The 21,853-nt window shown below is 45.8% G+C and overlaps 1 protein-coding gene, 1 long non-coding RNA gene and 1 pseudogene across 2 annotated transcripts in view; 1 reads left to right on the top strand and 2 right to left on the bottom strand.

The window, feature by feature from the left end:
- The window catches only part of Lmntd1 (lamin tail domain containing 1), a 31,753-nt gene extending 21,955 nt beyond the window's left edge, over positions 1–9,798 (top strand). The window contains exons 9-10 of the mRNA XM_021190996.1: positions 2,178–2,353; positions 9,662–9,798. Coding sequence (XP_021046655.1) covers positions 2,178–2,353; positions 9,662–9,690 — 205 coding nt within the window. The 3' untranslated portion in view covers positions 9,691–9,798. The remainder of the gene's footprint in view (positions 1–2,177; positions 2,354–9,661) is intronic.
- Positions 4,819–20,362, bottom strand: LOC110316591. The gene is made up of 3 exons (XR_002380275.1): positions 20,070–20,362; positions 5,010–5,045; positions 4,819–4,861 (listed from the first exon to the last, which is right to left on the bottom strand). It is a non-coding gene; the product is annotated as an uncharacterized LOC110316591 (long non-coding RNA).
- Positions 15,801–16,551, bottom strand: LOC110316590 (annotated as a pseudogene).
- Positions 20,363–21,853: the final 1,491 nt, after the last annotated feature.

Below are 21,853 nucleotides of genomic sequence, written 5' to 3'. Positions count from 1 at the left end.
TCCCCTTGATCTCCTTTTGTTGTCTAATTGCTCTGACTAGGACTTCAAGTACTATATTGAATAGGAAGGGAGAAAGTGGGCAGCCTTGTCTAGTCCCTGATTTTAGTGAGATTGCTTCAAGTTTCTCTCCATTTAGTTTGATGTTAGCTACTGGTTTGCTGTATATTGCTTTTATTGTGTTTAGGTATGGGCCTTGAATTGCTGATCTTTCCAAGACTTTTATCATGAAGGGGTATTGGATTTTGTCAAATACTTTCTCAGCATCTAACAAGATAATCATGTGGTTTTGTCTTTGAGTTTGTTTATATAGTGGATCACATTGATGGATTTCCGTATATTAAACCATCCCTGCATCCCTGGGATGAAGCCTACTTGATCATTATGGATGATCTTTTTGATGTGTTCTTAGATTCAGTTTACGAGGATTTTATTGAGTATTTTTGCATTGATAGTCATAAGGGAAATTGGTCTGAGGTTCTCTTTCTTTGTTGGATCTCTGTGTGGTTTAGGTATCAGAGTAACTGTGGCTTCATAGAATGAATTGGGTAGAATACCTTCTGTTTCTATTTTGTGGAATAGGTTGAGGAGAATTGGAATTAGGTCTTCTTTGAAGGTCTGATAGAACTCTGCGCTAAACCCATCTGGTCCTGGGCTTTTTGGGGTTGGGAGATTATTAATGACAGCTTCTATTTCCTTAGGGGATATGGGACTGTTTAGATGATTAATCTGATCCTGATTTAATTTTTGTGCCTGGTATCTGTCTAGAAATTTGTCCATTTCATCCAGGTTTTCCAGTTTTGTTGAGTATAGCTTTTTGTAGTAAGATCTGATGATGTTTTGGATTTCCTTGTGTTCTGTTGTTATGTCTCCCGTTTCATTTCTGATTTTGTTAATTAGGATACTGTCCCTGTGCCCTCTAGTTAGTCTCGCTAAGGGTTTATCTATCTTGTTGGTTTTCTCAAAGAACCAGTTCTTTGTTTTCCTGTAATTCTTTAAGGGATCTTTGTTTTCCTGTAATTCTTTAAGGGATTTTTGTGTTTCTTCTTTAAGGCCTTCTACCTGTTTAGCCATGTTCTCCTGTATTTCTTTAAGTGAGTTATTTAATGTCCTTCTTAAAATCCTCTACCAGCATCATGAGGTATGATTTTAAATCTGAATCTTGCTTTTCGGGTGTGTTGGGGTATCCAGGACTCGCGGTGGTGGGAGTGCTGGCTTCTGATGATGGTGAGTGGTTTTGGTTTCTGTTACTAAGATTCTTATGTTTGCCTTTCGCCATCCCGTAATCTCTGGCGTTCGTTGTTCTAGCTGTCTCTGTCTGGAGCTTGCTCCTCCTGTGATTCTGTTAGCNTCTGTCAGCACTCCTGGGAGTCCAACTCTCACCTGAGTCCCAGTGGTCAGAGCACTCTCTGCAGACAAGCTCTCCTCTTGCAGGGAAGGTGCCCAGAGGCCTGGAGCTCAGCTCTGCCTCCTGGCTGAAGATGAAGGCCCAAAGAACCCTGTCCCAGAAGCTCCGTTGCTTCTGCAGCCCGCGCACTCTCCTGCACAGACAGGTCTCTCAGGGACCCGGGATACAAGATGGCGTTCTCACCTGGTCCCGCCACCTTCAGAATTTATGTCTTTAGCTTCCTCCTCACTCCAAAGCCTGGTCTCGGCCCTAAAGTGGCTTTCAAAGGGTGTTCTCGTTTCTTTCACACTCTCAGGGCGTTCTTGTTTCTTTCACACTCCAAGCTCTAACTGGGCGATTTCCTTCACTCTAACATGTTCTCTTTGCTTTTGAAAACAGTAGCTTGTAGTGAGAATCTCTTATAAGCAGCACCTGTCAATAAAAAGGCCTACGACCTTTTAAATGTTTTTATGAATCATTTTTATGTGCATGGGTATTTTGTCTGCACATATGTCTGTGTACCATGTGCAGACAGTACCCACAGAGGCCAGAAGAGGACATCTGGGAACTGGAGTTACAGGTGGTTAAAGGCCACCATTGTGGATGCTGGAAACTGAAGCTCTTCTGGAAGAGCAGCCAATGCTGGTAACTGATGAGCCAACTCTACAGCCAACGTTTGTTTGTTTGTTTGTTTGTTTGTTTTAAATAGGCTTTCTCTTTAATTGCAATTCGAATACCCATGCTACTGCATAAATTTCCTTTAGAATTCAAGTTGGATTTTGTCTTGTTACAGAGAAAAGGAAATCCCGCCAACTGTCTTACCCAACAAGAGCCCCTGGTGCCGCAATCCCCAAACCTCTCCACACCCGTACAGTTCTCTCATTGACTCACGTGACTCGGACATTTCTGAAAGCAGTTTAGGTACACAGCTCAAGCCTCAGCCAACCAAGCCCAAACCGTCAGACCCAGGTAAGTCCAAAGCACACATATTACTACGGGAGAGGCCGGGGAGGAGGGAGGGGGTTGCCGAGTGGTAAAAACTATTCAAACCTATGGGCCAGACTGTGTCAGTGTTTGTCTCAGTGACAAATTCCCAAGAGAAACAGTTCAAAGAAATATATTTATTTTGGTTCGTGGAGGGCTGGGTAGACCTATGTGGTTTACCATGACAGACTGATGGTGGAGAAAAACTGTTCAACTCCTGGTGACCCGGAAGCAGCATCAGGGGAAGACACGGCCCCAGAGGGTCTCCATCCTGTGTCCAGCTCCCCCTTCCCCGGGTCCATTCTGAGTCTGTTCAGGTTTGAGCACCTCCTAATCCGCTTACTGCCTCAGTCCTTGCCTCTAAGCACTCTGTGTGGGATCTCAGCTTCAATAATGAACCCTTGTGGGACCCTTCATCGAAACTGTAACAAAGGCTCTTAGAGCAAGGATTGTAGGCTATCCGCTCGCACCTGTTGTTTTGAGGTAACCAAAACATTTATGGTAGCTCCATAAACATCTGTTATTGAACCAACAGTCAAAAGACCCATGTGGCCAGCATGGGGTTTGGGGGAGGGTATGTGTTTATTTTTGAAAGTATGTGTTTATTTTTGAAAAACCATCTCACTCTATATCCCAAGATGGCCTGAAATTCACTGTGTATTCTAGACTGAAAAAAAATGCATCTTGTATTTTTTTAAAAAACGGTCCTACATGTTATGCGGTGTCAAAAAATACCCACTACACCCCAGCACACCCCAACAGTAACCCCAATTGCTATTCTCATTCTGTCTGGCATCCTATACTAGAGAGGACTGTCAGGGTAGATGTTCAGAGGTTTGTTTTGATTTGATTTCATATAGTTTTTGCTACCCCCCATTTTAAGCTCCAGGCAGACCGTGCTACCAGCCACCGCCCAGAGAATATTGGATCCATGAATGAAAACCGCAGACACACACGTAGCTCAAGTCCAACCTGCCTTATTGGCTTGATTGCTGGGCTCTTCTCAGCCTTCCTCAGCTGTCTCTTCCCCCTTTTTTACACTCCCTGCTCAGCACCCTAAATCTACCCTCAACTTAATTATGTCTCTAATATAATGCCCCTGCTGTCCCAGGCTCAGTCTGGGAAGTGGCTGATAGCCACTCCACCCGAGCTCTCACATGGATAATGGCTTCTTCTCCCTCCCTCCACCCGGAAGCATGACAAATACCCTTTTCCTCCCCTGCATCTCTTCGCCTGCCTGTGGGGACCTGGACGTCCCACCTCTTTCCTTCTACCCAGCAATTGACCCCTGGCCTCTTATATTGATTAATCAAGAACCAACTTGGGGGACAGGACTTAGCATCAGAACCACGCTGTACAAATTTGATTTCTGAGTTAGGGCCACCTGGATGTCCCAGAATGGCCTTGAATTCTTGAGCCTCTGCCTCAGCCTCTTGAGTGCTGGGACCATAGGTGTGAACCACTGTGACTGGCTGAGGTAACATTATTAACCCAGACTGATTATATCTTCACATCTGAATGAACCTGCTGTATTTGCTGCAAACTTGTGTCTATGTGACTTCTTCCGGGAGAGAGTACTTAAGACTCATCAGATGTCCCCAGATTCTTGAGGAAAACAATCTGCAGAAGGCTGGACCGAAAAGGAGCCAGACCCCAGCATTGAGACACACTGTTTCACAGAGCGCTGTAATCCGGAGAGGCCACAGACTCCTGTTTGACAGAGGATGAATTTAAAAATAAATCTTAGGCAAAATCGCAAGGTACAACACACAGCAGCTCTGTCTGAGGCAAGGAGGGAAAGGGCCATGCTCCCCGCTCACAGCCTTGATACTCCCCCCAAACCCCACTTGTCTGTGACCTTTAAGACCCCTCAACGCAACCACAGAAGTTCCCATAAAACACCAAAAGCCACCATGTTTGTAGAGTTGCTAGCACCTCCTTGAGAAATAATGCACACCATGATAGCACCTTTTAGAAATGGTGTGCATATAATATGTTAATAATAATAAATAATAAATAAATAATCAACAGTAAGGCTAATCCATTTTAATAAAAACACATACTACGGGCTGGTGAGATGGCTCAGTGGGTAAGAGCACCCAATTGCTCTTCCAAAGGTCCAGAGTTTAAATCCCAGCAACCACATGGTGGCTCATACCATCCATAACAAGATCTGACTCCCTCTTCTGGAGTGTCTGAAGACAGCTACAGTGTACTTACATATAGTAAATAAATAAATCTTTAAAAAAAAAACACATACTACTTGTATGTGTGACTGTGTTTCCTCAACTATGAAGTAACTCACTATTATACAAGTTTTACATTTCTATACATGAAACTATAAATACGCACAGATAAATACGCATCAGAATTACCAGAGCGCCCTTTTGGTTCCTATTGCAAAAGACAATCACCAACAGACATGTTCTAAAGGATTGACAAACAGCTGGGAAGAGAAATTCCTTTTCATCACCAGCTCAGATCCATGAGTCTCTGACAGAATTCTCCAAGGGGAAGTTACCTTGTGTGTGCATCCTCCGGTTACCTATTGTGGGGCAATTTGCTACCATGAGCATAGAATGATTTTCAGGGAGAGATTAGCTATGCTTGCAGGTTAACCTGTTCTTTATACTCCTGTAACATACAGGCATTTTCTGGATGGCAGAAGAAAGACACTCTGGAAGACAGAATAATGATTTTTGCCTTTAGTTGTATCTTAAATACATACAATACAGGCGCTTGGAGACTAAAGAATAAGATAATTTAGAGAAACATCTACACACCCTACGCCTAATTAATATTTGGGCTGGGGGGACGAGCAGTTCGAGACAGGGTTTCTTCTATGTAGATGAGGCTGTCCTGACACTCATTCCAGCCACTTTTTTTAAAAAAAATAAAGAATGTAAAAATCACCTCTATGCTAACCACTCAGTTAACAGATGCTAGCATTTTGTCAAGATGACTTTACTACAGAACAGCCACAAATCTGGAAGACTTTAACCAGCTTTCTGGCTTTGAGCTGATGGACCACAACGTTGGCTATTTTCACTACTTAAAAGGAAGAGAAGGCTCTTCCTGTCCTTTGTAAACTTTGTAGAGTTTGTATACTTTTTTAAACTTCGTAAACTCCCAAGGCAGGAAAGTGGCCAGGCCCCTCCTTCCAGACATCCCTACCTGTCATAAAGGTGCCTCTGTAACTGTCACAGAGGTCACCCCCAGCCCATCAACAGTACCTTCCCCAGATTATGCTAATTTTAGATGAAAAGTCTGAACAGGAAATCCCACCAATCCCTGAGCTTCCCCAAGCTCTCGGGACTTGAAATCCCACACAATCCTTACCCTGTAATCTCTGCCCTAGAAAACTCCATCCCCTAAGAAATCTTGTATAAGCCCTGCCCTCTGTCCAGTCCCCTGCTGTCTGCTCCCTCCAGGGACCTCCAATAGATCTTTTATGACATTTGCTGCCTGGCGTAACTCTCAAATCAGAAGAGGACAAGAAGACAAGAAGCAATGAAGAAAAGCAAAGAGAAGGGGTGGGGCTGAGGCTCCTGAGCGCCTCAGCTCAGCTGGGGTAGCCTGCCCCCTGAGCTGCAACATCTCTGCCCAGGAGGCTTCCTTAATGCTATGCAGTTCCTGGGCTCCCTCGTCTCAGGATGGCCTTCCACTGAGACACCTCCCCGTCTGAGCAGGAAGGCCAACGTGCACCACTCTGGTCCTTTTGGACACTAAGTGACATGTGAGGATTTGTAGACCAGAGCTCTGTGGCTGCTTGCTTTGACTTCCAGAGGGACTCCGCACTAAGTGACTGCTCTTTGTGACATAAAGGACTTAAATGTTACGTGGAGATCTCATCCCGACACTGTAACACTCAATGTTGATACATTTTTTTTCTATTCCCATATTGCCTTGTTCTGCAGTCAGGTAGATAAGTATCCTGTATCTTTTGCCATCCTCTTGCCTATGTGCTTATACCCAGGTACAAGGGTGGCTTCAAGAGGACTAGTCAAGTGTTCAGTCCTTCATGATCCATATGTGTGCTAGCTCAGCTGTGCCTGTACAGCATCTCATTGAGTTTCCCTGCCTTCTCTAGAAAGCCTCATCCCCTGTAACTTTACATGTGGATCTACCTCTCACCATCTTGTTATCTCTGGTGCTACCTGCCCTTGCTGTATCTGACTGGAGCCTGTCCTTCCTGTGATCCTGGTTGTGTCAGAACTCCTCAGAGTCCAGCTATCTCTATGATCCTGTGATTCTAGGATCCTGTGATCCTGAGATCCTGGGTGTGTCAGAGCTCCTAGAAGTCAAGCTGCCTCCGGGATCCTGAGATCCTGGTGTGACCAAGCTCCAGAGATCCTGTGATCCTATGATCCTGGGCATGTGAGAGCACCTGGGAGTCGAACTTCCTCTGGGTGTTGTGGGACTGGGTGCAGAGCTAGTGCCCAAGGTCTGCTCAGGGTACTGGCCCAGGCTGGAAGAAACCTGTGCCACTTGGCAGGCAGGGTTCCTGCGTCCCTGGATCCCACTGGTCCCAGTTACTCCCTGTGTTGGGACAGATGATGTAGCCTCCTCATCTATGATCCTGGGCGTGTTAGAGCACCTGCGAATTGAGCTTCCTCTGGGTGTTGTTGGACCAGGTGCACAGCCAGCACCCAAGGTCTGCTCAGGGCACAGCGCAGGACCAGGGACTTTGCCTAAGCTGGACGTGGGGTATGACTCATTACAGTTCATTAGCTCTTGCAAGTTTGCCTTGGGATCAAGGTATTTTTCCATAAGAAACTGTCACCAACTCAGGTTTGATATACATTTCCTTCATGTGTCCAGGCTAGCACCTGCCCTGTTCATTGCTGTTTGCTTGTTTTATGTGGTTTACATTTATTGTACTAAGAATTTGCAATGTCTGTGATCACATTTCTAAGGCTGGCAGAATATTAGTCATGTATGTGCCTGTGTGTACATGTGCACATGCATGTGCATGCGTGTGTGTGTTCACACACACACATGCATGTACATGTGAACACATCTGTGTGTGCAGAGTGCCCAAATGTTTGTCCATGTTCCCTTATCAAACTAAGAACACTTATACAAAGCGGAAGTAAGTTACCCCTGTGTTTGAAGATAGAAGCCTCTGTTGACTTCCAGAATGTGATTTTATAACTTTTTTAAAATAAAAGAACATTTGAGTGAGAGCATCGTCATCGTCAGCCCCTCCCTACAGGTGTCTCTTTAACAGCCAAATAAGCATTCTGGTGTCATAATCCTAATAAAATGACCAGCCACATCATAACTGGATCTTTTACCTCAAAATAGTTCAACACCGCACACATGCTAACCTGCTCTTTAGTGAGGAGTGTAACCCATTTGTGGAGAATTATGTCATTAATGATCCATCACATCACTCAATTAAAAATACAATTTTGGGAATTCAAAACATTCCCATTTATTAATAAGGGGCTAAACATTTTGGCTTTTATTACCAGAGACATTACCATCTCTCCCTCCAAGACTCAACACAGAACCCGGGGGAGTTCCTGAGAATGGCTGTAGAGCTGCTTCCCTTCATTCTTGGGGTACAGGCTTTCAGAGTCCAAGCCCCTCGTGCTCAGACCAGCCATAATCAAGGACATACATGAAACACATACAAAATCTATTTCATGCCCACGGAGCATTCTAGAAGACAGTCAGCGATGCCCTACTTTCTTCTAAGCTACGGCCTATACTACTGCCTGTGGCAAATTCCTTGGAACCCTAGCTGTGACACAGTTCCATGGACACTCAGGAAGTTTATATTGTGCTGTGCCAAACAGAATCCCGACTCACTGGCTTCAGGAAACTGTTGGTGGCCGAGAAAGTCCCTGCTGACCGCATACCTGCCCCACCGAGTGCCTGCCTGTCCATCACACCCTCACGACAGAGCCCAGGGTGCTCTGTTATAAGCAGACGTTGGTAAAACCTGGTAATTCTGAATTTGTCAGCATGGCTGAGGGGCTTTTCCTGTTGTTTCCAGAGTACTCACTATCGTCTTAGATTGTTTCTCTTGGTTGATGTTGGGGTTTTTTTGAGACTTGTACTACGTAACTCAATAAGACCTGGAACTTACTGTGTAGCCAGGGCATCCTCAAGCTGTTGCCTCTTGGGGTCTCATCTCTGCCTCCACACTGAGAACAACAAAGGCATGATCACCACACCAGCCTATATTTTTAACTTTGTTGGCATACTACGTGACCTCATCTCTGACACAGAAGTGATCTGTCCTTGCTGACAATGTCTTTACCACTCTTCAGTGTGATACATTGGCTCCTGTGTAAACATTGGGTTTACACACTAACCCTCGAGTTCCTCTTAGGTACAACCACCTCTCCTAGCTTTAAGGTTCACCCAGAGATGTAACCAATACCAGACTTGACCAACCACAGAATGAAGATGTCCAGAAATAAAATACCAACCCTGTATGCTATCCTTATTACTTAAACAGCATCGCAATGCCAAGAGGAATGTTCACACTGTGTGTAGTTTTTACAAGTACTGCAGATATGGTTTAAAGTGTGGATGTACTAGAGAGTGGTGTGTGCATACACAACATATTGCTGTTATTACAAGAGCCTTGAACATCTGTGAGATCAGCAACCGAGCCCTACAGATTCCTGAGAGTGAAGGGCACATGTCATCTCAGCCTTGACCAAGGTGGCAGGCAGGAGACAGTGTCCTCCTCTGCCTACACATTTCCCTGTGACCCTCATGTCCCCTCCCCTGGTCACTGTCTCACTGTGGTAGGTGTGAATGCATAAATCACTGGGGAAACTGTATAAGCAGCGTGTTTTTTCTACAATCCTCTGCTTTAACATGCCACTCAAGATGCTCATCAGGAAAGTGAGCAGTTTAAAGCCAACCTGGGCTATACAGATATTTAGAAGCAACTTGGTACAACGTCTTACAAAGTAAAAGGAGGACTGGGGATCCAGCCCTGTGTGAGAGCACTCAAGCCTGGCATTCAGTGTGCAATGCTCAGAATAAATTATGTGCACGCACACACCTTCCTGGGTCATGTTCTTTTCTCAGTTCTGATTATATTTTGAATAAGCCTCCTTTTAAATTATTCACTGAGAAAGTACAGACTTAACAATAATTGAAAACTGTTTTCCTCAAGTGGTTGCTAAGCTACTTGCTTCAAGTCTCCATTAAACACAGCCTTCAAGCCACAGATTTCTTCCAGTTAAAGAAAACCCTGGTGCCCTTTCTCCTGTGGAAAGTCAACATTGGAACATGGACCTGAACTCCTGCCCTTTGTATTTTTAGGGACCAAGAAAAAGAAAGCAAAGTCATGAGAAAATGGAAAGCCATGAAGTCTGTGAACGTGAGTAACTATTGTGGAGTTGCTTTATAGCAAAGTAACCCACAAATCATTGCAATAAATTTTTGAGGGTCTCGCTTTATGACCGAAGCTGGCCTCAAACTTGTTAATCCTCCTGCTTCAGTCTCCAGATGTGATGTTTGTAATCCTGCAGGACATGGTTTTTTTTCCTTTCTTCTTTCTTTTATTCTTTTAAAAGACAGGGTCTGGTGACATAGCTTTGGCTAGCCTATAACTTGCTATGTAGAATATACTGGCCTCCGACTCACAAGGATCCACCCGCCTCTGCCTCCTGAGGGGTGAGACTGAAGGTGTGCACCCCAACACCCAGCAGCCTGTATTCTCTAATTTTCTGACCAGCATTTCTGTTGCCTCGACCTTCATTTTATCTTTGTTCATAGGTAAGTAATAGGCCACTGAAAGCTAGGATCAGAACTCTGCATGTAAAACAACATGGTTCATGACACGTGAGCAACATGTTAATTGCACTATGGAAACTGCAGGGCTCTGTCCTGGGACATGACAGTGGTGTTGGAAGGAAGAGCAGGAGTGCCATCTTCTGGGATCTAGCTGCCTCACAACTTAGCCTCACTGAAGCAGCCACGTCTGCAGTTGCTTCATCTTCTTCTGGTGATGCCACTGCCATCCTTGAGGAAGAGTCTGGCAAAGCCCATGTGGTGGTGTGGATGAGAATAGCCCCCATAAGCTCCAGTGTCTAGATCTTGATCTACAGTTAGTAGAGTTGTTTGGGAAAGATTAAGAGCCCTGTCCCTTGCCAGGGACTAGCCCCAGCCTTTAGGTACTGAGGTGAGACACAGCATTGGGTGAAGGCCAAAAGCTCTGGCCTTGTAACTCTCTTACTATTGTTACTGGTTTCTGACCATTAACTTCTGCTGTTAGCAGCAGGGGATCTGGGAGGCTGGGCGCTCCCTCTCCCACTGAATCCAGACAAGGCAGCCCAACTAGAAGAACATATCCCACAGACAGGCAACAGCTCTGAGGACAGTCCCTGCTCCAGCTGTTCAGGACCTACATGAAGGTCAAGCTGCATATCTGCTACATATGAGCGAGGAGGCCTAGGCCCAACCCCGGGCATGTTCTTTGGTTGGTGGTTCAGACTCTGAGAGCTCCAAGGGTCCAAGGGTGGGGGGATACCCAGGGGACCCCCACCCACTTAGAAGAGAAAGGGGGGATATAAGGGAAGGATTATGTGAGGGGTGAGCGGGACGGGGAAGGGAGCAGGATGTAAAGAAGTGAAAAACTATTTTAATTAAAAATAAAATGTATCTACAAATTAAAAATGAAGTTAGTTGCTTGGGTATTTTTTCTTTGACTGGAGGGCCCCTCACTGATTGGGTGAGAGGGTCAGAGTTCTTTAACTCTTTGTGAGCCAGAGAAAAAGGAAAAGGAAGAAGATCATGCTCTGGACAAAGCAAAGAGAGAAAAGCTCCAACAAGCTTTATTTCTGTCTTAGAGGCAGTATTTATACTTTCTCTAAAAATTACCTCATATAACTATCAGGTAGAACAATTAAAACAGGATAATTGATTACATGATTTTCTAAATACTTTTGCATCCCAGTAAGTTCACAGTAAGGCAGTAATCCATGTCATGAATCGATAAGACTTAAGGAGTAACAGCAGAATTGCTTACATGCCTTTCCGTTGAGACTAGTGCATCACTAAACATTCATTATCTGTTACTAGCCGCCCCCCAAGTTCATTATAAATTTAAAGCAATAATTTCTATGTCACAAGTTAGCACGGTTTTGCCTTGTGTCTTATTATTTTGCAGTCTTATACACATAAACTAGTCAAGATTTTCTTGTCTGCCCTGGCACCTACAATAAATTGTCCATTTCCAGTTTGTGACCTTTAGTGACCAGACAATGGTCTCACACCTAACCTAGAAGGAGTGTTGTCCTTGATCCAAGCCTGCTTTCTTTTCCTACTGCGTTTAACCCATTCATGGAGCTCTGCTTGCAGCTATTTTATAGGAGGCTTGAAATTGCTCGCATACATTTAGAAATTCTGTAAAATCATTATCAGGAATTATGAAATCGTCAATTTATCTAAACAGCATTAATTCATGAAAGTTCATCTTCATGTTGATCTGTAGGAAATTTGCCCAATAGGGTGGGCCCAGGAATCATTAGGCTATGTGATAGTGACAGGAAAGATATGTCAGCAGCGAGAAGCAATCCTGCCATGAAGTCTCTGAGGACCCTGCCTCTCAGAGCTCACCCATCACCGTGTTACAAAATGGTGGGCCATGTCCTAAAAGCTTGCTTGCTTGCCTTAGCCTTTCCTAGATGGCTTCTGAGAGGCCCTGATGGAGAAGGTGTTATGTCACTGGCTCTGAGATTCCAAAAGGCCACATCAGGCCCGCTTATCTCTTTCGGCCTCAAGGTTGTGTTTGGAGTGGATCTCAACTGCTGTGCCCATGCCAGGCCTACATGCTTGCTGCCTGGCTTCTTACTGATGGTCCTGGGCTCTGGCCCTCGGAAACTGTAAGCTCGAGTAAACACCTCTTTCATAATCGATCGGTTGTGGATTCTAATCACAGCAATAGAAATACAGCTGAGCCAGGCAGCTTTCTGGCATTTTAAGTGATCCCTCTAAAATCTGAGGACAAGGCACACCCATGTCTTCCTGTAGCTCCCGTTTGTCCCCTTACCTCTCTGGCTTGGCGTCATCCCTCGGTTCAAGGTTAGAAACAGCACTGTAGCCCTAATGTGTGAGAGCTCTGACCCATACAGTGAGACATGACAGTCTGCCTGTTCCTCACAGTCTGGTGTCCCCATGTACTGACCTCTTGGGTTGTCTCTGTTTGCTGAGCACATTCTGTCATAGAGCAAGAGGGAGATAGAGGCGGGTGATTTGCTTGGTTTTAAGAATCACCAGTGCTCTGGATCATCTTGTGCATATTGAATGATCCGATTTAAGCAGAGAGGTTTAGGTATGTTTTGGGTTTGGTTGGTTTGGTTTATTATATGTATATGAGTACACTGTTGCTTTCTTCAGACACCCCAGAAGAAGGCATTAGATCCCATTACAGATGTTTGTGAGCCACCGTGTGGTTGCTGGGAATCGAACTCGGGACCTCTGGAAGAGCAGTCAGTGCTCTTAACCACTGAGCCATCTCTCCAGTCCAGAGGTTTAGGTTTTAATAGTCTTCCTCAGATGGTAGTTGGCCTGACTGTGATAGCCACATGCTTGTGCCCAGACTGGCAGCTTTTGTTTCATTCGGTTTTGTCACAGTCCACCATGTTTTTGAAATGTCCAAGGGCTGTGTCACCATCCCGTCTTCTCAGAATCTCCATCCCTCACTGCTGGTATGCCTGGGACTGACAGACAATGCCCCCTCAGAAGATCTCTGAGGCCTCCTCCCCAGAGCAAAGTTTTATTTCTTCATTTTATCAGTGAGCGAATAGCAGTGCCTGGATCTGCTGTCCCCAGAGGTGAAACTGTGACCCCTGGGTCCTTATTGCTGGTGAGGAGTGCTCCTGAGTGACTCAATGCCCTGTGCTTGTGTAGAGTGTCAAGCCTTCATTATCTCTCCTGGGGTCACAAGGTAGGCAAGACCACCACTTATCTCCAGTCTGTGGCTAAGGAAACTCTCACTGAGGTCATAAGTGACTTACTAAAGTCATTCAGATACCAAGTTAGGCCAGAATCTCAGCCTAACGCCAGCGTCCCTGCTGCCTGGGCGCCAAGACGATCTCTGTCCCACCATCCTTCCTGTCTGAAAGTATAAAGCCACCACATGTAGAAGTGACACTAGACGTACCGTGATCTTTAACTGTAGGCTGGGTAACTAGTGTGCATGTGAGAGCCGGGTGTCCTCAGGAAGAAGCCAGGTCAGATTCCCCACCTGAAGATCTAAACATGAGAGGCTGGCCTGGGAGCTGGGAACCAGACTTGGAACAGAGCTCAGGTCCTCTGCAAGAGCAGTATGCACCTAACCCAGGGAGCCAGCTCTCCAGCCCCTACAGGAAGCATTCTCAGCCCCAAGGACCAGCTCCTCTGAGAGCTTCCGTCTCCCAGAATACTGCAAGAATCCAGGTGTCACCTCCAGTATTGCTAACCCAATAGATTGTCAGTGATTCAGACAAACACAAGCAAACCCAACTTCTGCCCTGGGGTCTTGGCTAATGGCATTCCTGCGTGACAGTGTGTGCAGTCCGTGTGGGAGTTCTTCAGCGGGACTGTGAGTGGTCTGCCAGTGATGCAGGCACTCTGAAGAGACGTGCAGAGACACATGTCTCTCAGTCCCACTATCAGGGTGTTGAAACAGCAGACCCCAGGCAGATAAATGAGAATTTTCTAGGAAGCTCATGCTAGACAAAGGAACTGGCACCAGCCAGAGCGGAAACGTATCTCTTGGAGAAAGATTTCACACAGTTCTAACAACTCATAAAACCAATGTACAGGATGAGACTCAAGCCCAGACAAGGCTGGGTCCATGGTGGGCGGGACGACATCTTGAACAGGACTAGTTAGATATACATATTCCTAGCCCTCTATTTAGACTGGGACCTCACTTCCTGACCCCAAAGAACTCAGGGAATGTTGCTGGATGTCTTTGTCCCTCTCCCCATGTGGCCACATTGAATAAGCCATCTTCCCCTGCCTCACACCTTTAACTTGGCTCTTTTTTTTTTTTATTGGCTTCATTTTTTTGGGGGGGGGAGGTTTCAAGACAGGGTTTCTCTGCATAGCCCTGGCTGTCCTGGAACTCACTCTGTAGACCAGGCTGGCCTCGAACTCAGAAATCTACCTGCCTCTGCCTCCCAAGTGCTGAGATTAAAGGTGTGCACCACCACCACCCGGCTTGTATTGGCTTCTTGAGTATGGGTTGGTCAACGTGATTTAGGAGTTGTGACCCCCCAGTTGATAACTGGACTGAGTGCTGTATATGGGTGAGGGACAGGTCACAGAATGCTGCAGAATCAGGGCTTGCCACCGGCCAGAGAACACTGGTAAGGCTTGGGGGCTTTTCCTGTCTGACTAGCCACGTGTTGTGAACTTGCTGACCCTTGGGGACACACTTGGGATTACAGGACAGGGCAGAACACAGAGCTTGGTGGAAAGCATCTAGGTAAAAATCACCAGCTCTGGCCTCGGGCATCGCCACTGTTCTAGATCTGTCGATTGAACAACGTGCCACTAATTCAGGGTGTTAGCCCATAACCAGTCACAGCTCAGAGTCTCACCAGCTAATCCTGTACACTGGATTAGGTTCTCCTGATGATGAAGTACTAGTGATAAGTCTTTCTCTGAACTGAGCTGTGGGCATTGATCCTTATTCCTAAGAGCCCACACTAGATGTAGGATGTCCTTAGAGCCCCTAAGGACCTGCCTTGAGACCTTGACAGCTAAAGGGCTCTAGCAGACCCAAGCATGGCAGACATGGAGGCAACAGGCTTTGCCTTTCTCTCCCCCCATTGCTAAGCCACAGATTATATATCTAAAGCTAGCCACCAAGGCCTATTCCTTTATTTGATGACTACCAATGTCCAGCTACGGAAGTACTGAAGGACAGCAGTCAAAGCCCCTTTTGGCTGCCACAATTAACATGCCATTCAAAACAAATCAATCCATCCTGATACAGAGTGTCCTCTCTCCCTTGATGAACTGCCCTGTGGATCATGAACATGACCTGTGGATCGTGTCTGCCTCCCCATTGTCAGGAGCAATCTAGGAAAGGCTAAGGCTAGCAGGAGACCTTCCTGGAGTTGACCCACCATCTTCGCATGGTTTGTGATGGGCACACTCTGGAGAGACATGGCCATGGATCTGTGAGAGCATCCAGGATTGCTTCTCGCAGCTGCTGTGCCTTTCCTACCAATACTGTATACACTAAGGGCTCCTGAGCATCAGCCCACCCTACCAATCATATTTCCTGAAGATCAACATGAAGATGAACTTCCATGAATTAATTCTGTTTAGGTGAATGAATGATTTTATATAATTCCTGATTTGATTAAAATACTCTTAGGAAGAAAAGAGTTTTTTCCTTCAATTTGACAAGCTGTGACTGTCTAATAACTGACCAGATTACAAAAATACCATGGGTGACACCTTAGTTCATCCATCTAATGAGCCCGTTTATCTGGTCTTCCCTGCTGCCAGCATCTCCACCTTCTGCAAAGTGAGCTCTTTTTCTTCATTCCACCTCGTGGGGAAGATCATATGAAGGGCCACAGGAAGGTATTTGCTTCCTTGAGGTGTTTCCCAGGTGTATAGATCTCACGACCTAGATCCTCCATGCAGATGATGCCAAACTTACCAACAGATAGAGCCATCAAGGGTTTTTATCAGTCAAGGCGATCCGCTGCTTGTTGATTTTGCCATAGCCTTGCTTGTAGATGAGCTCATTTACTGACTTCAGGTTGGGGTACCCCCCATGCAATGTACGGTTCCACAATCCACAGCATGCTAATTGAAGCCTTGTTGAGCTTAACAAAGGTGCCATTGAAGATCTGTGGAAGATGAAGAAGCTGCACTACCTTTCGGACCTTTGCGCTTACTCCAATGATACCTTGGATTCTGATGACAAAGGCCAGCTTGGGTTCTGCGGGCACATGGAAGTTCCCAGCTCTCCTTGCCATCTGGTCCTCAGAATTGCAGTCTGGTACATCTGTCTGCCTGTACTCCTTGTGATAGTGCTTTGCCTTCTCATAGATGAGCTTCCTCCTTGCCTTTCACAGTGTCTTCAGGGCAAACTTCTTCCTCAGGCGCTTCACCTTCAACACTGCAAAACTCCTTCGCTTTTTCTTAAGGGTTTCTGGCACAGCAGCAACCTTCTTTTTCTTCTCTGGAACAGCCTCCATGGTTCCAGCTGGAAAAGGATAGAGGAGGAAGAAAGTTTTAAGAGATGGTTTTAGTTGTTTTGCTAGAAAAGTTAGATTCAAGAATAGAATGTGCCCACTCCACATAATGGTAAGTAAAGGCTTCATAATAAGAAGTACAATGAGCTTTCATAATTATAATAAAAAGATAATAGGCTTGGGACAAATTTGTGTTCAAGGAAAAACATTCAGTTTCAAGGATGAAGCTACAAGTGTGTACTATGTTAAGGCAAGGCCATGTAAAAACTGTGGCTTTGAACTTGTAATGAGCTTACAGTATGAAAGACCGCTTTGAACTTGTTATTAATACCTTCCTGTAACTACCCTGTTTTGTAATATCTTATTTATGAGGTAATTCTTTCTTACATAGAGAACTTTTGTCTTAAAGCTATAAAAAACAAGTCAATAAAGAAAGGTGGTGCAGCCATTTTCTACTTAGCCAAGTGTATGTTGTCTGTGTGACTTCTTTCCCTTCCTTTCTTTTCTCTCTGGTTTAGAAAAAGTTAACAAGCTCTGAGCCTCTCAGCCGGCCAGCCAGGGGCTCCTAGCAGACTCCCCAGAGAAAAGAGCTCTATTATGAAATCCTTTTACTTAATTTCCAGCTGCTATACACATGTCAATTCACTAGAAATCAGCGCTTGCTTAAGCATAAAGAGTTAAGTTTCCCCCAGTGCTTATTTAAGCATAAAGAGTTTTCAGTGCTTATTGAAGCACAGAACAGCAATAAAGAGTTAAGTTCCCAAAGTTCAATAAAGCACAGAGAGTTAAAGAGGAAAAAAAAGCCAGCTGTCTTCAACCACAGAATAAGCAAGAGAGTGGTAAGTTTCCAGAAGCCATCAGCTTCTAGGCTCCAGTGCCGTTGTAAGGCCAGAGATCATGAGTCTTTTGGTTTTCATCCAATGCTGTAGTCCACTTCAGCTCTGAAACCCAAAAGAATGGGACAGACACTGGACACTCTCTATCCAGAGGCAGTCTGTTGTCCGTCTGAGGCAAATGTTCCTTCCCCCCTCCCATATTCCTTGCCCCTTCTCCCTAGTCCCCCATCCCCTGTCTGTCTCTTCCTGCCCTCTGTCCCTCTGGGGCAAATAAATCTCCTTTGAACATGGTCTTGGGGTGTTCTGTGCTTACTCCCGTCCTTTCCTACCAGCCTTAGCCTTTCCTAGATGTCTCCTGACACCCTCTGTCTCTGCACTAACTGTATCGTTTTCTTTCAGACCCCAAAGCGACGTATCAGCTTCCACAGTATCAGCTTCCACAGTTCTCCAGTCGCCACAGCTCCACCATCTGTTCGCTACAATGTTGCCGTTGGCTGCCTATGCTGATCCTGTCTGCCCAGCTTCTCCCTTACTGCATCGTGGTACACTGTGTGGGAAGAGCCAAAGGGCCAGCATGCTGGGCTCTGCTCATGCTGGTGAAAGACATTACATGGTTTAAAGACAGCATAATGCCAGGGAGGATAGGCATTTCCTCATACAACAGAGGAGACCAGAGCCCAGGCAGTCTCCTGCCTAGCTATTACAGAGGCTCAGCCTATCCCAGGAGGGAAAACAAAGCTTGCTCCTGTCCATTACATTTTAAATGAGATAACTGTTCCAATAGGTCATCCTGACATGGGTTTCCCCTTTCCCTTGATAAACTGCCATTTTCCTATGGATCATGTCTGTCTCCCCTCTATCCAGAGGCAGTCCATTGTCCCTCAGGGGCAGATATCCCTTCCCCGCTCTCGTATTCCTTCCCCTTCTCCCTGTTCTGTCTCCTGTCTTTGTCCCTTACTCCCTGCCCTTTGTCTTGGATGCCTTCGGGATACACCTGATACATTTTAAGGAAAAGCTAATTTGGTGCCAACATAAAGGGAGAGATCAGAACCTTTTTAGAAACCATTGAGAAACCTGGTAACCGACCCGAGAAGCACTTTGATGTTCATGTCCGAAGCCCAGCCTAAGTGGTTCTTGTACAGTAGCTACCCTCTTATGAGCTGCTCTGCATATCACCATATCTGCATTAAAGCTATAACCTAAGTGTGCACATGTTACACGGTTGAATTAATGGGAGAAAATGAATGATAAAAGCGTGGCGAGAGCAGAAACCGCCCGGAAACGATTCCTCCCTCATGCGCACCCTGCACGAGTGCATGTATCTCTCTTCTCTGTCTGTCTGACCAAACTGTCTAACAAATAGAACTTAAGGGACAGGAATATGACTCCGGCACTGTCCCCGTGCTCTTGAACAGAGCATCGGGCATGTCACAGTGATGCCACTTCACTTCTTTGAAGACGCAGAGCAGAAAGGAGGAGCATAAGGGAAATGGCCAGGGAAAGACTGGAGTCTGCACAGGACACACTGAGACCAAGTTCTCAGCACAAAGGGCAGGGAGTAAGAGACAGGAGACGGGGGACTATGGAGAAGGGGAAGGGACTATGGGGAGGGGAGAAGGGATACCTGCCCCAGAGGGACAATGGACTGCCTCTGGATAGAGAGGAGACAGACATGATCCATAGGGAAATGGTGGCTCGTCAAGGGAAAGGGGAAGCCCGTGTCAGGATGAGTTGCTTTGTTTTAACTGGGTGTGGTAATTAGGTGAGCCAAAAGAGGGCTTCTGGCTACCGGACTCCAATACTTAGATAGCTGGACCTGAGTAGTCAGCCCCAGGAGGAGGAAATGGCAAATAAGGGACTAGACCTTGGTGGCCAGCTTTAGGAATGTGATCTATGGTTTAGCAAGGAGAGAGAAAGGCAAAACCTGTCAGCGCCATGTCTGCTCAGACCCAGTAGGGCCCTTCAGCCAGGGTGACACCACCCCAAAAGCCCACCTCCCACATCTCACGGCCTCCCAAAGGTGAGCTGATTATGAACCCATCGAGAAATCAATTCATCCATTAGGCCTGAGTCCTGGCTGTCTCATAAAGCTTCCTCACAAACACACAGACAGGCAGAGCAGTGTGCTCCACTGGGTGTTTTAGTTACAGTTGAGTAGATAATCACAGTTCAACACCACAGTGAGTATGCCCAAGATCTACTAATTACAATCTTAATCTAGGAGTACCATGTTAGGAAATTCTCTAAATAGCTCAACTGTGTATTTTTGTCACAACTGAAACACATTTCGAGTCTGGTCGTATTATCTACTTTTGCTCCTCAAGATCCATCAGCAGATAAATGGATTTTTAAAATATGTGCGACTTCTTATTGAGCTAGCTATTAAAAAGTGATATTCAGTCATATCAACATGAATGAACTGACATAAGCCAGGCACAAAAGGACAGGGAGTGTAGGGGTCACTATCTCAGGAGAGACATCTACAGAGCTCAGAAGCATGGCCCAGCTTTCCCGGAGACTGGAGTGGAGAAAGAGAATGGGAAAATGTTTGATGTGTGGGTATTACTGAAAGGGCTCTAGAAACGGACAGTGGGGACAGCTATCCAGACTTGTGGGTGAACTTAAGACTGTCGCACTGGCCACTTAGAGGTGGTCAGAATGTTTGGCACCAACCTCTGGTGATACCTATCGAGGATCTCCAAGATGAGAAGCCACAGTCTATAGTATCTAGAAGGATCCCTTACTCAACGGGATACTTTCTCGTGTGCCCTGGAGGGTCTAAAGATTCACATAGGCACCACCAGTGTGTGGGGTGGAACAGACTAGCTGCTGAGACACGGGTCACGTTATCTCTGCACTCTCCAGACTCAGGTGGACTTGTACATTTTCAGAAAACGGTCTGTTCCACTTCATGCCAAGATGATGCTATTAGGCATCACCTTTGAGTTCCAAGCTGACTAAACTGTGTGGGCTGTTCTGCTTCGTGGTTGCCATAGAAACAGTCACCACAATGCTTTAGAGAGAACAGAAGGGACCCTAAGAATGTACAGATAGTGTTGACTTTTCCTGGCTTCTGATCTCTTCGGCAGCCTACGTCTGTGATAACTGGATGTTCACACTGGGAATAAACAGCCAGAAAGGTCTGTGACTTTGAAGCTCTCCTAACAAGCTTCTCCTACCCCTAGCCCAACCCTTTTCCTCAAAGATCAGTAGTAAAAACACAGAAAAGGATTACATAAACTGCAGGTATCTTCAGTAACCCCTCCACCCACAGAGGTGTAGTGAACATAGTAAAAAAAAAAAAAAATGCCTTTTAGACATCTAAAAATAGCATAGTCCACTACACCCAAGGCTGCACCTGATAACCAGAACTGAGCAACATCACTCACTCGAGATAACAAGACACAGCCCTAGAACCCCATGATGCCCATGGAACAGTATGTAAGCAGAGACCTAGAACAATGTTATATTAACTACGAGTATCTAGTTTCTCTCTCTTGACAAGAGGCTTCCTAAATCCAAAACAGGTTCCACCTCAGGTTTCCGTTGTGTTGGAGGATTGTGTTGTGGGGAAGTTTTTTCCTGTCTATGTCCATGGCCTTGCCAAGAAGGTTTCTCTGAATACTTCTCTGCCAGTGGTCAATTTATGGTCTGTGTATGCCTTGCTTCCTCCTGTGAAGTGTGTCCTGAGGAGAATAGCCCTTCATCCTTGCAAGAGTCTAGACAAGCCTCAGCTCTGAGACCCTTGGTAGATTCCTTTCTAGTTACATTGCTAAGCATGAGCTTCCAGGACAGTGCCTCTAAATGTCTTCCTGGGCTGGGGGTGTTCCCTAAGACCAAGGGACAAGATTAGTGCATGCCCACAACACACAGGAACATTTGGGGGTCACAACCTTGGAGCACTTTGTTTTACTAAGTTCCTCTGAGTGGAGATTCCAGGATCAGATTGATTTCAGTTTCAGCTTGGAGAGCCACCGAACCAGCCCCGTCTTCACAGCCCAGCCGAGTCACCTGCAGTGTCCTGCGAGATCACAACTGTGAGTATCCAAAGTCTCCATTAGTCTCTCTGTTTTGTATAAATCAAGTACCAACTCCCTGGATGCCCCCTCATGGAGTACGGTTTAGTGGGGGGGGGTCATCTGTTGAGCCAGCCAGGATATAAAAAAACCCTGAATTTCACCCCCAGCACAGCATAAATGAGCCTCGTGGCAAATGCCTGTGATCTCAGCCCATGTGAGACAGAAAAGAGGCTTGGAAATTCAGGGTTATCCTTGGCTACACAGTCAGATAAAGGCCAGCCTGAGTTACCAGAGCCCATATCTTAAACAAAATAAGTAAGTAAGTGGGTGAGTGAGTGAGTGAATGAATGAATGAATGAGCTTAAAAGAAAGGTTTAAAAGCATTATCTCTTGCCTTCTCCCATAAAGGGAACCCTCTTGTGGGAATCCCTGTAGCCAGGACTTTGTTTG

The sequence above is a fragment of the Mus pahari genome, chromosome 2 (assembly GCF_900095145.1).
Source record: "Mus pahari chromosome 2, PAHARI_EIJ_v1.1, whole genome shotgun sequence".
In the NCBI taxonomy this organism is placed as follows: Eukaryota; Metazoa; Chordata; class Mammalia; order Rodentia; family Muridae; genus Mus; species Mus pahari.
This window is presented reverse-complemented; position numbering and strand designations above follow the sequence as displayed.